Below are 14,769 nucleotides of genomic sequence, written 5' to 3'. Positions count from 1 at the left end.
GTAATACTTGCAGTTGACATTTTCAGATGCAGTTTATTTCCATTTTCTTTCTTGGCCAAATTAAAGATTTCAAAAATATCAAAGACAGTCTCACTATGTTTACTAAATCTGCATAACTTTTGTGAAGTTAACTTCACCAAATAATATATGACTTTGAGAATTTTTATGAAAATGCATGAGATAATCCATTTAAAGTGGTTTGTTGCTAGAACTGATGTTGGTTAAATTTATCTGACACTATCATAACACATGAATTACTACTAATTGACCTAAAAATAGATATTTGCTAGAGTAACTCTTCAGAGTCTAAGTAATTTTATCCTTTAATACAGAACAACATTTCTCAAATTCTCTGGTGTCAAGACCCCTTTATACAGTTGGAAATAATTGAGGACTCCAAAGAGTTTTAGTTTAAATGAGTTGTAACTAATGACATTTGTGGCATTAGAAATTAAAATTTTAAAATATTTTATGAATCATTTTAAGTAATGACAACAAGCCCATTCAGTGTTAGCATAAGAAACATTTTTACAAAAGGTAACTATAATTTCTTTTTTTTTTTTTGGCGGAACCAGGATATAATTTCAAAAAAAAAAATCAGAAAGAAGACAGGCAATATTTTATAGCTCTGAAAATTTAATGTTTAATTTGATGTATTGATAGCTAGATAGTCATATATGTAAACATTCAACTACAGTTTGACTTGACATTTATGAAAAAATTAACTTTAAGGACAAATAGTTGAAAAAGGAAAACCTAAAATTCTAAGAGTCATGAGTTTGCCAAGGTCCTTGAACCACACTTTGAGAAGTGTTGACACTTTTGAATTTTTTAAAGTATTGGATAAGATAGTCTGTGAATGATATATTGCTATTAATACTGATCGCTATAATCTGGCATTCTAAAAAACAACGGAATTTCTTGTTTGTTGACTGCATTCATGGTTTTTGAAACAAAATGTATGATGGTACAAATTTGGTAAAGTGGTTAAAATACTTGGCCTAATAACATCTGTTCCACGGAGTTTTTAACCAAATTAAGGCAACATGTTTTAAAACTGAATTGTCCATAATTCACATAACTCAATTCCTGACACAGATGATAAACTCAATAAATGTGAACTATTACAATTACTCTTTCTTCACCTACGCTGGGCTTTCTGCTGCTCTTGCTGGTGCACTCTGGGAAAATGGAAGAGTTCCTATCAACATTTTAGCAGAAAATAGTTGTTTTCTCTGCAGTTGTACCAACATGCTAAGTGTTTCCACTAGACTGTTTGCACTAGAAGTCATCACTTGCAAAATCTTGGAGATGTTTTTATCTATCTGAAATCTTAGTGGACATGCTTTAGTTTATTGCAGAAAGCATTTCTACATCTTGTCTTTATTTTTTTTAATTCCCTAAAATTATTAAACATTTTAAATGAAAGCTGTCAAAGAAAATAAAAGTAAAATTACTTTATAAAACACAATGTACTCATCATCCAGCTCCAGTATTTATCAATTTATGGACTGTCTTCTTTCATCCATATTTTCTTACACTTCTTCCTTCCATATTATTTGAAATAAATTCCCCATATGATAATACTTCATTCTTACATTTCAGGATGTTTGTCTGAAAATATAAAACCTGGTTTTCTACAGAAGCACAGTATCAGCATATCACCTGAAAAAAAATGTGCAACCATGGTTTGATAACACTGAAAAGCCAGACATTGTTCAAATCTCTAATTGTATGATTAATATTGTTGAAAATTTGTTTGCATAAAGAGTCCAAGCTGGTCCACATGGTATGATTATTTGAGAGCTCTAAGTGCATCTTGATTTGTAGTGTCTCCCTTTGAAATTTTTTTTTTCTTGTAAAAGTTTTTATTTTTTATTTTGGGGGGTGGTTTTTTGGTACCATGGATTGAACTTGGGACCTTGAGCATGCCAGTTAGGCACTTATGCCACTGAGCTGTCTCCCTGACCCAAAAATTTTTATATGAGACCTTTTTCTCCATTTTTTTCAGTGCCGGAAACACACCCAAGGTCCATGCATGGTAAACAAGTGCTCTACCACTGAGCTGTATCTCCATCTCTTTTTCTGTCTTTCTTTTCTTAATCCTGTATGAGTTTCCTTGGCTCCTGAACCCTTGTAGCTACATAACCCTGCATTAAACCATTTGATTAAGGATAAGCCAGTACTGACTTCTCTGGACCAATCTTGATTTATATTCTCTTTAGGTCTTTTTAAAATATATATTCTTACAGTACCAGCTGGTAGCTTTTCAAAACATCTGCCATTTTTGACACTTAAGAAATATAAGCCATGTATTTCTGCTATACTCCAAGGACGTGTGGAAGTTCTAAGCATTTCACTCAAGCATGAACAGAAATTAGCTTCTTTCTTTGCCTTCTGACCCTGGTCACTTCTCAATCAGAGCTCAAAGGTCTCCTTACAATGGTGGACCAGTACCTTGCTTGAGGAGACTTTCCATCTATGGTGTACCTATGTATTGCTTCATTTTTCTTACTTTCTTGAACATGACACCTAAATTCAGAGTTGTGGCAAGGCATGTAGCAACACTCAAAGGAATTTTGTCAAATCTGTTGCTGTTTCTCACAGTCACTTGGCCTTTCTCTAGAAAAAGACCCTTCATATTAGAAATTCAGGGTCTGAAGAAGACTTAAAGGTCATTTTCCAAACATTCTTCCTTATATCTTCACAAAGATTAAACAGCAATCAACACCCTCAGCAAGCTTTAGCAAACAAATATTGACCATTACTTTTTCTTGATCATCCAACCAAACACTGTATTGGACTAGGAGTTCAAATGCCAAGTAGGGGCTTTCAATCCGTGCCAAGTTCTTCACACAGTTCCTTATGTGTTCCCTAAAGTCAGCAAAGATCAGTAACAGCTTGACAGCTCACTTCCATCTCCTCTCCCAGTTCACGTTGTGGCTGCCCACCATCCCAGAATTCCCAGTCATCTCTGATGGACTCCACAGGGTAATCTGATTGTATGGAAACTTCAACTTCCAATGAACACAAGAGGGGATAAACTAACATAAAAATATGAATTTCAAAAAGAAATATGTGAATTTCATTTCCAAGTCATCCCTATTTAATGATGCTTATTGAACTGTTCATTGTCTACCATAGTCACTTCTAGAAGTTTCCAAGAGGTTTCAAGACAGGCTTGGACAAGATCAGCTTCTACCTCCTCAAAAAATTTTCCCCTGAGCCTATTTACTGAAAGAAGAGCTTCATCAATATTCGAAAACAAAACAAGAAACAAAATGCTCAAAATTACACATTAAAATAGGACAACTATTTCCCAATTCACCATTTCACTACTGCCCCCCCATTAATTTTTTAGTATTTTCTGTTCTGTTCTGTTCTGTTCTGTTCTGTTCTGTTCTGTTCTGTTCTGTTCTTTTCTTCTGCCTCCTGAGAATGAAACCCAGTGCCTCCTGTTCCCCCACTTGCCCTACTGCTGAGCTTACCCTGTCCTTCTTTATGTCTCTTGATGTTGAAACAGGTTAAGTGTTGCTTATGCCGAGACAAAATAAATACACAAATAAAAATAAATTTTGCTAATAAGAACCCTTTCAGTTTCTGATTATAGGTTATTTTTGCATAACTGTTGGACATAGCCCAGTTAACCTTCATCAGCTGTTATTACTATTAGAGGTGATTTGGGGATCTTTCTTTTTTTTAATTTGGAAGACTTTTGCTAAAAAATATCTTTAGTAATATCATTAAAGAAAGATGTAAGTGTATTCTTTGATTCAAAAAATATTTCTTGTGTTCTTTCTGTGTGCTGGGACAATTCTAGGAACTGGAAACATGGCAAAATAAACTCAATCCATTGTCAGGTACAACCAGATCTCTAATGTGACAGTAATGGTGATTATATACTTTGTTCAGAAATGTAGAGAGAAGACATTCTTAAGAGGAAAAGAGTCACCATTTTCTTTTATCATACTGCTGCTGTATCATGTGACTATCAACTATGCCATGAATAGCTTTCAACAAACATCAAGTCTAACTTGCCTTCAGTAAAATGCAAAGAAATGCATGGCATTATGCAAATCCTCCCAGTCCTCCCATGTGCTGTAACTGTCGCACCTTATTCTTCTAGGTGTGTCAGTGCCGATCCCAGTGATTGGATTGAGGGATGAAGACAAAGTGTTCGTGGACAACACCACGTGCGTGCTCAACGACCCGAATTTCGTGCTGATCGGATCCTTCGTGGCGTTCTTCATCCCTCTGACCATCATGGTGATCACGTATTTCCTGACCATCTACGTCCTGCGCAGACAAGCCTTGATGTTGCTGCGAGGCCACACCGACGAACCGCTGGGCCCAAGCCTGAATTTTCTGAAGTGCTGCCAGAGGAATACTGCCGATGAAGAGGATCCAGCAAACCCCAACCAAGATGGGAACCAGCGCCCAAGAAAGAAGAAGGGAAAACGTCCTCGGGGCACCATGCAGGCTATCAACAACGAAAAGAAAGCGTCAAAAGTTCTTGGCATTGTGTTCTTTGTGTTTCTGGTTATGTGGTGCCCGTTTTTCATTACCAATATTCTGTCAGTTCTGTGTGGGAAATCCTGTAATCAAAAGCTCATGGAAAAGCTTCTGAATGTGTTTGTTTGGATTGGCTATGTTTGCTCGGGAATTAATCCTCTGGTGTACACGCTCTTCAACAAAATTTACCGCAGGGCTTTCTCCAACTATTTGCGCTGCAACTATAAGCCGCAGAAAAAGCCACCTGTCAGGCAGATCCCTAGAGTTGCGGCTACTGTTTTGTCTGGCAGGGAGCTTAACGTTAACATTTATCGGCACACCAATGAGCCTGTGATTAGAAAGGCTGATGACAGTGAGCCCGGTATAGAGATGCAAGTGGAAAATTTGGAGCTACCGGTAAACCCTTCTAATGTGGTTAGCGAAAGGATTAGCAGTGTGTAAGAGCAGCACAATCTTCTTCGAGGGAAGCCACACTGGTAGGCAAATCTATAACATCTCTGGTGGTCACAACTTCCTGTAAATATTGCTGCCAGAAACAATGTTTTTATATATAGCTTTGCAACCCTGTACTTTACAATCATGCTTATAATAGTGAGATTTAAGATTCTATATTTACTGTTTATAATAGATGGAGACTAAGATATTTTGATTCTTTGATGGATAAAGTGTTTATGTTTTTATGCCTTTCCCTGCTGTCCCCCACCCCTCTCTCCCTTGTCCATCTCTCCCTAACCCACCCCTATTTCTCTCTCCCACTCCCTCTCCTCCTCCTTCTCCCTCCAAAATGTTAATGTTCATCTCAGGTGGCATTTGCAGGAGACCAGAATGACGCACATCACAGTGGTTATATTGCGACCACACCTAAATTGACAAATTCTGTGGAATCTTTGTCCAGGTTAACAGTAAATATGCACTTTACATTCTTGCTCTGCTCATGTACACACGTAGCCACAGTAAGCTAGGCTCTGCCTCGTGAAACATCCATCTGTGCGTCAAAGGCAGAACTTCACTTTGTCGTTACTTATAGGGACAAAATTTGACATTGTGAGTGTTGTATTGGTATTTTGCTGCAATGTCTGTCCCCAAACATAGTGGTACCTTAACATAGCAGCTGGTTAACCAGGACTACAGAAGTGGAAGGATAACAAAGATATTTAACAAACAGCTTTTCACTTCTTAAAGACAATGTTCAAATTCTGATGATGATTATTATTATTATTATTATTATAAGCAAACTGGAATTAGTGTTTTCATTCTGGTCCTTAGTAAATACCTAATTCCTTGATTAAGCCGGGAAAGTGAGATCTCAGAGTTATTTCCCAATCCAGGATTCAACATCAATTGGATCTTGATCTAAGAATTCTGGAAATCAGTGTGCTGCACACAAATTAAAATTAGTATTTTGAGCCTTATTAAAATATTTTCTTAATTATGGTACCTCTGTCTATAGGACCCAATTTAGCAGTCCATTTTTTAGTAAAACTTGTGTAGGATGTGTAGAAGACAAAAACTGTGGAAGTTTTACTTGATTAAGGACTACTGAATTAGGCCCTTAGAATGTGGAAAAAGGAAGAAATTTAAAAACCACTTTTATTGAACTCTGGGAATAAGAGAAATACAGAGTTTCCATATGAATTTTAAACAAAATTTATCTCATTTTCAGATCCTTCCAAACTCTCTAGTGCAGGAAAAGGCTGCAGCTAATTTGTGAAAAGTGGCAAGCTCTTCATTGTACTGCAATTACATATTAGAAATTTAAATCTTTGTTAAATATAGTGTTGTGTTAAAATAAGTATTGGCCATTGTGTAATTTGCAGGCCCGCTGCTCTCCAAGAATTCAGTATCACCTGCTCTCTGAGAATTCAGTGTCATTTTAGTAGTTTGTAAACCATGAAAGGTTTTCAAGCACTGCTAAAGTAAGACCATCAAATCTATGCTGTTTGCAGAGTATACATGTGTTTCCAGTGTTCCATGTGTGTGCATTTCACACAACTGTGGATAAAATTTCTGAAGAATTCATGATGCTGTTTCTTACACCTGACAGTTACTTACACACTTCATAGTGTTCCTCGTAGTATCTTAAATTTAGTGACTACAGAATCTAAATGGTCAAAACCTTGGTCGGTGTTCTCAACACGCAGCATAGATAAATTTAATAGTCTGCCACATGGGCAGTGGGAGAGCGGCTGTACTTGAGGCAACTCATACAGTCTCTATGGGATTTACAACACTGCCAAATAGCCAGCCAATTGCTTGAGCATGCCCAAATATAACATGAAAAGTAAAGTCTACCTGCCTGTTAGGTCAGTTGAGCTGCATGTTAAAACAATTATCTGAAATTGAATGAGGCGATCTAATTCTCAATGAAATGAAAATGTCTGAAGAAACACAGCATGCACTTAGCATGAGTTCTACACATACAGAGGGTGTCCTGCATGTACACCACGTATGTTGTATGAATCCATTGATTTGTGTTAATGTACGGCAGAGTAGCTGGTATGAAAAGGACTGAAGAAAATCCCTCAGCAGTCCTGTAAAAGACCGCACAATCAGATCTGAAGCATTATGAGTATTAGAGAAAATTGGAAACATCTGATTTCTTAACTATCAGGGCAAGCTCATAGCACATGTTTTACAGAGAAGTAAAGTATCAGCCATGGATTTCCAAAAGCACTAGCAACAAGAAGAATGATAATAGCTTATAGCACATTTGTTGATAATTCTTATGTCATCAAGTAGTAGTACTTAATAGTACCCAACACAGTAATTATTCTCAAATTGTGTGCTATTCGTAAGTTCTGTGCAGTTTGGTATGAAACAAATATACTCATTTGGATATAAATCTAACAGTTCAGTGTTAAATTGACAAACTTTTATAAATGTTTTAAAAAGTCCATGTGATAAATGTAAACATGGTGAATTTACTGTCAAACAAATCATTTTGATGTACTATTCTATATATGTATCTGTTTAAGACACGTGCAACAGACTGCCTTATATTATTTCCTGTAATTCTTCTTTGTCATATGGTACTTTTTGTGAATGGTTGCAAAGTATTATCTTATTCTTGATTCCTGTGTGTTATCCACTGCAGGTTTTTGTGATACTTCCTATTAACTTATTAAATTTATTAAATGTTGGCTAATATGTCATGTGTCTTTCTTCGCCCCCACCCCCTGAATCTTTCAACAACTAAATATATACCTTTACTTCATTTTCTTTGAAGAAAGAGCACTATAAAATAAAATTACAAAAGCAGATATCACCAGCCACTATCATTTTTCCCAAGTAATAAGGTACATACTTAAGGACTATGACATTAGCAGGGTGTGGTATGCATGCCTGTAATCCCAACACTGGGAGTCAGGTAGGAGAACTGTAAGTTGGAGATCAGCCTGGAGAACTTAACAACATCCTGTCTTAAATAAAAAGGAAAAAAGGGAAGGGAATTTAGCTTAGTATGAAGGCTTTGATCCAATCTCAAGTACAGAAAGAAAAAAAAACAATTAAGAAGTATGAGAAGCAACAATAACAGTACCAATTCCTCATAAGGATAATACCCTTACTCCCAAACTGTCTTTCTTTTCTTTCCTGAGGCTAGGCTGTGGTAGCTCTCCTTGTTATAGGTATTATTACTGTCTTCTTCCCACCAGACTCTTAAGTTCTCTAAGGACAAAAAGGCTGAGCCTGTCTTGTTGATGTCTTTATTACCAACATTTAGCAGCGACTATGCACTCAACAGACATGCACTGAGCATTAGTATTTGTAGGTATTGTGTTATTTGTTCCTATTGTCAAAACAGGGCCTTACATGTCCCAACTCTTCCGTAATATACTATGGAAGACTCACCTTAATTTAGGCCTTACCTCAGATGGCTTTGGACACTTTTAAAATCCTCACAGCCACCATTCTACTGAACTATCTCCCCAGCCCTAGGCAATTCTATTCTTGTGTACCAAGGCTGAAAAAACACACTTTCCTTTTTTTTAGCATGTACACCTTCCTGGTGCCAGGTCAGCCTAGGTGATACTGGCCTGACTTCGGGTCCCCAAAAAGAAAAAAGCAACATCACATTCCTCTGCAAGCATGAGTTGTTTGGTCACCAAAAGGGTCAATGAACAAAGGTTGATCTACTTGAACCAACAGGATCATTGACTTCTACAGCCAGAAACATCTTTTGTCCAAAACTCAGGTGTCTCATGCTCAACACTGAGGCAACGGAGGGAGGCTGAAATGTTTTGATGTCCTAGCACTGAAATGGCTATTGCCAGTGTAACCAATGGTGGGCAAGAGAACACTGAAGCATTTCAGTTCATAGTATTGCAGATCTTAATGGTGTGAGGAAAAACAGAAAAATGCTTTTTGTCACCAAGTAGCAGTAGTTTTCCCATATTCATAGTTTTCCAGCTCCCACTAAGTTAAGTGCAATTCCCAAGGGTAAGGCCCTTTTGTCCTTGTGTATTTTCCCTACACATGTATTATGGCATCACCTACAGATATGAATATGTTAAGAAAAGGTATTTCTATGCACTCACAGGAGTAGGTGGCATCTTAGTGGCTCTAAAACACTGTGCAACCTGGAACACATTTTAAATATAAATAGCTCTAAAACATAGCTTGACTTCCCTTTGGTACAAATTCTGACATGTAAGATAGGTGTGGTATCATTTAACTATTGCTTCAGCACTCTGGGAAGCTCAGGGAAGAGGATCTCAAGGAAGAGCCCAGTATGTGCAACTGAGTAACTTAGTAAGACTGTATCTCAGAAAAAAAAGAAAGAAAGAAAAGAAAAGAAAAAGTTTAAAAGGGCTAAGGATGTAGCTCAAAGGCCCTGACTTCAACTTCTCAATTTTTACAAAAAAACTAAGAAGGATACTATTTATTCTTGGTATCCACATTCATGAGGCACGTAAAGAAGGAAGGACTGTGATACAGTTGCAGTAAGCATTTATTCCCCTGTACCTTTAGAGGGTATGATATATCACATTACCTCATTTTCTCTTAAAGTAAGTTGAATCCTATAAATTCAGGACAAACACTCTTTCTGGCTAATTGTACATATTCTCAGAGATTATAATACTAGTGTGAGAATGATTAAGAGGTATGAACAACAAAAACCCATATCACACTAGCTGGCCCCCAATTAAGAGGTATGAACAACAACAAAACAAACAATGTCACACTAGCTGACCCCCATAAGAAGCTATGAATTTAGGATAGTCCTTTCACAGTTGTTCCAGGTCGAAGGAAAGGGACCAGGCCTGTACTCTTCCACTGTCCCTAAAAGAGATGTATGACTGACCTTACGGAAGACTGCTTTCTTCAACAGAGCAACTGCTAAGTAGAAATTGACATAACTGAGAACTGTGTGCCCACAACCATCTTAACACTTAGGAATTAAGCTCTTTGATCCTAAAGGTGACACAGCATCCATGATAAACAACATATTTACTGGGTAGAAAAAGATTCACTACTACTACAATCTTTTTTTTTTTTTTTTTTAATGTATTTAGTACAGGGTCTCACCACACAGATCGGACTCATAGTGATCCTCCTGTTTTCAGCCTTCCAAGTACTGGGATCATAGGCATGTGCCACCATGCCCAGTTTCAGTCCCAGTCTCACTGTGCCCTGAAGGCAGGGCGGGCACAGCATGCAGAGGATCGAACCATGGTCCCTGAGCATGCCTAAGCATGTGCTTTAGTCTGCTGAGCTATCTGGCCAGCCCTTTACAACTTGACAGTCTGTTTTTATACTACAATCTTGATAATAACTGCATTTTCCACACCAAACATTTCTCCATTTCTCTGAAGACACTGACTAGATGCTTAACAATTTCATTTAACAGTTGAATGGTTTGTTTATTTTGTTTTGTTTTGAGGAACCTGGAATTGAACTCAGGCCCTAACAGTTGACTGAGAGTAAAAATCAACCTAGTCAAGAACAAAGACAATTATATCTAGTTAGGGTTAGTTAGGATTGTAGTATAGGACAACCCAGTCTTGAAAATGTGCTCTGAGGCTTTATGAAATGGTGCTTGTGTTTATATAGCTTTAAACCACAAGAGAAGTTAGCCAGTGCCTCACCAGTTAATCAGGAATTAATTGTTACTGGCAAAAGGTACGTTTTCTCATGGAAGAAGTTGGCAGCAGTTTCAGTCTCTAGGTAATTTGGAGGGTAGGGTTCATTTCACAAAATGTCAGTAGAAGCTAGCTATAGTTCAAAGGTCAGTTCGCACTGGAGCCCTGTCTGGAACCCACTTCCAATGCTCAACTGCAGACATGTTTAAGATCTGATGAACAGCAGCCTCCCAACTCCGTTTAGTGTGTCCCTACAAACCAGTGCTATTCAATTTGTTTTTACATAATGTTTTTAACAATGCCTAGAGTTGGCACACTCTGCAGAGATGACAGGCTCAGTCCTACAAGATTCCTTCTCCTCTACTTCAGATGCTACTTGTAATCCAAAGCACTTGTGTATCAACCCAAACTTCCCCATAAAAATAATGGAAACTCAAATGATTTGTTTCACAATCCCGCAATATTCATATAAAATGATTCTAATATCATGACATAATACAAAATCAATAAAGAAAATACAATGTACAAAGAAAAATAAATTAACCTGCACTTACTTGAAAACTTTTGTGACTGGTAAGAGAAAGAGAAGAAAAAGGTAGGTTACTGTGTACAATGACTTTCACTATTGTTGTAGTCAGATTTTACAAGGAAACAATACAGAACACATAATTTATAGGATTCTTTTATAATAATCACCCAAAGAGTTATACATAGAAGAGTACAGGAAATCTGTCCACACACTAAAGACCTAAAGAGTCGAGCCAAGGTCCTAGAACCCACAGCAAAGTCCTGAATGTGTCCAGCTAGGAACCTAGAGCCCATGACAATGCTTCATGCAAGTCTGTTTCATGAATTTATGCTGGGAAGGCCCAAAGGCTAGTAGTGAAAGGTAGAAAGTCTGTGCTGGCCAGATAAAGGATCTTGCCAGCAGGCTGAGGGATCTGCACTGGAGCCAGCAAGCAACCATCAAAGTAAGAACCAGAAGGCCACTGCAACATACCACAGCCATCAACAGTGACAATGAGCTCCTGAGCTCGTCTGCCAGTGAGAACAGCTGAATTCATATTAGGAAAGCCAGTGTGATAAGCTCCTCTCCATTCTGCCTCTTACGCTGCTGGCAACAATCCTCAGGTGGGCCCCCTACCCCCAGCACCATGCTAATTCAGTTCAGCTGGGTGTTACAAGTTGCCCAACAGAACTATCCTTAATGGAATCACTGCTATGTATTGTTTCAGTGGAATCTTTTTCTTTTTGCAGCTTTAATAGCAAACATATCCAGGCCAGGGAGATAGCTCAGTGGAATAACTGCTTGCCTGGCAGGCATAAGGTTCTGAGTTTGATCCCTGGTACCACCAAATAAGTAAGTAAATAAATAACCTATCCAAAGACACCTGTTTTTGCTTCCTTTTAAAGATTTTGCAGAAATATGACATTGCATTGCTGTTAAACAAGTTCATCACTCACACTACTACAGCCTTATCTTGATGGTGATTTTCTATAAAATTTTGCACTGGTTACTTATTCCTGTTGTTTTGGGCTGTGGAAAGCAGAACATGATGGCATGGAATGCGAAGTGGAGCAAAATTGCTCTTCTCGTGGCAGCCTGGAAGCAAAGGAGGAGAGAAAGGGAAGTTCCAGGATCTCATTATCCCCTCCAAGAACATATTCCTAATGATTTTACTTCTTCCCACTGGGCCCCACCTGCGAGCAGTACCACAGGCTGGTGCCTTTTGTGGGTATTTGAAAAAATTAGAACCACACCGCTGTCCAACTTCATTACAACTGAGGTTTCCTATAACCTCCTCCTCAGGTTTTATAACTTGCTCTAATGAATCACAGAACTCAGAGAAACACTCCATTCAAGTTTAATGCGACAAATGGATAACCAGCTGAATAGGTACACAGAAAACGGTCTAAGGGGAGATAGCTCAGTAGAATAAGCACTTGCCTGGCAAGTGCAGGATCCTGAATTCAATCCCCAGTACCACAAAAATAAATAAAAATTTTTAAAAATACCTGGAATGGCTGGGGAGATGGTTCAGTAGAATAAGCGTTTCCCTGGCAAGCGCAAGGGCCTGAGTTCAATCCCCAGTTCTGGAAAAAAAAAAAAAAAAAAAAGACCAGCAGAGTGAAAAGAAAACACATGAATTGGAAAAAAAAAACTATATCAGACTGTCCTTCAGACAAAAGACTTCTATCTAGAACATATAAAGAACAAAAATAAAATAAAATCAGGTCTCCAAAACTCAAAGTCCTCTAAAGTGCAGGGACCAGGGTTCAATCCCCAGCACCACACACCATGCCAGCGCCACCCCCATGGCACACTGAGATGGCAACTGAGATTGGGAGTGGTGGCGTACACCTGTAATCCCAGTGTTTGGGAAGCTGAAAACAGAAGAATCACTATGAGTCCGATCTATGTAGTGAGATCTTGTACTAAATACAAATATATATATATATATATATATATATATATATATATATGTGTGTGTGTGTATGGAACACATGAAAATATGTTCAAGTCTTTGTACAAATAAAACTACTGGTATCACTACATGTCTTTAAAATGGCTAAAATTGAAAATAGTGATAATACTAAATGTCAATGAGAATGTGGAAAACTGTTGACTAATGAATTATCATTGGAGATTTAAAATGGGGTAACCACTTGGAAAATACTTTGACAGGTTCTTATAAAACTAAACTCTAAACTACCACATAAACACAACAATGGCTTAAATTTATGCAAATAGCAATATGTGAATGGCCAGCCTTGATGGCACATGCCTATAATCCCAGCACTCCGGGAATTTTTTGGGTTTTTTTTCTGTATTTTAGGGAAGGGTCTACAGGGTGTTCAGGGTCCCACTACTAGATTAGACTCATAGTGATTCTCCTGTTTACAGCCTCCCAAGAGCTGGGATTACAGGTGCGAGCCACCATGCCCAGTCTCAATTGCCATCTCAGCGAGCCCCTGGGGGCGGGGTCAGCACTGCTGGCCCAGTGATTGAATCCCCTGCCCCTGTGCCTGCTTACAGGCACTTTAATCCTCTGAGCTATTTGGCCAGCCCTCTGGGAAGTTGAAGCAGGAAAATTACAAAATCTAGCTCAACCTGGACTAGTGAACTCAAGACTGACAAAGAAACCATAGCAAGAACCTAACTAAAGAAAAACTAAGAACCACCCCCCAAAGGTAGTATATGATTGTACATAGAAACTTTGTTCATAATAGCCAGGAACAAGAAATGACTCCACAGTCTTTAATGTGTTTTGATGGTTCATTTTGTATGTCAAATTGGCTAGGCTACAGGGCTTGTTTGGTCCACCATTAAATGTTGGTGTAAAGATATTTTTGCAGATGTGATTAATACTTACAGATTACCTTTAACAAGTTTTCTTGAGGTAGGAGATTAGAGCATGGCAAACTGGCCGAACAATCAGTCATGACTCATCAATCACAGAGAGTGAAAACTAAATTCACAACCAGAATTCATGCACAGAATAGCGTCAAACCCTTGCATGGTTCTGACATCAAAAGAAGATAGAACAATATGACGATCATTGACTTTATCACCACGGCCTGCTCTTACAATTGCTTGGCCTGTGTACAGAGCACATCTTTTCTTCCCTTCACAGGGCTTATTCCTCTTCAGCATTTCTTTTTAGTTCCCATAATTTCATTGAGAAACAACTAGCAATGAGACAGTTTCAAATCAAATTGGTAGGACAGTTTCAATAAATAACACGTTGCATAAATTCTTTCTAGTGATTAATTGCTGTACAAGATGCAGACATGATATCCTATTTATAAACACCATTAGAACAGATCACTCTATTCCTTAAGAGAACGTAACTATATATCTATCCTAACCACTTTGAATACACAGATACAAGATGGACATTCAGCTGTATCCCCTTTTTTGTTTAGTTCCATCATTTGAATATTATAGTTGTGTTAACTCAGAAAAATATTCTAAAAGGGCCCAATAGTCCATAATAGTATTGGATATTCCGCTTGATTGGCAGTGTCAGAAATTGTTGACCTGAGTCCCCTATAGCTCAACATAACAGCATGGCTTTACATCTTACACTTTGTTTTTATACTTTTCTGCTGGATGGTTAAGACCAAGGTAAAGCAGGACCTATGCAACAAGAGTTGTAGCTTTTGGGTCTGATAA

At 38.0% G+C, this 14,769-nt stretch overlaps 1 protein-coding gene across 1 annotated transcript in view; it reads left to right on the top strand.

Annotated features, from left to right (window-relative positions):
- Htr2c (5-hydroxytryptamine receptor 2C) overlaps positions 1–4,953 on the top strand; it is a 108,929-nt gene extending 103,976 nt beyond the window's left edge. Inside the window, exon 4 of the mRNA XM_004640016.1 lies at positions 4,127–4,953. Within this exon, the coding sequence (XP_004640073.1) occupies positions 4,127–4,953 (827 nt within the window). The remainder of the gene's footprint in view (positions 1–4,126) is intronic.
- Positions 4,954–14,769: the final 9,816 nt, after the last annotated feature.

The sequence above is a fragment of the Octodon degus genome, unplaced genomic scaffold, assembly GCF_000260255.1.
Source record: "Octodon degus isolate 3935 unplaced genomic scaffold, OctDeg1.0 scaffold00117, whole genome shotgun sequence".
NCBI classification, from domain to species: domain Eukaryota; kingdom Metazoa; phylum Chordata; class Mammalia; order Rodentia; family Octodontidae; genus Octodon; species Octodon degus.
This window is presented reverse-complemented; position numbering and strand designations above follow the sequence as displayed.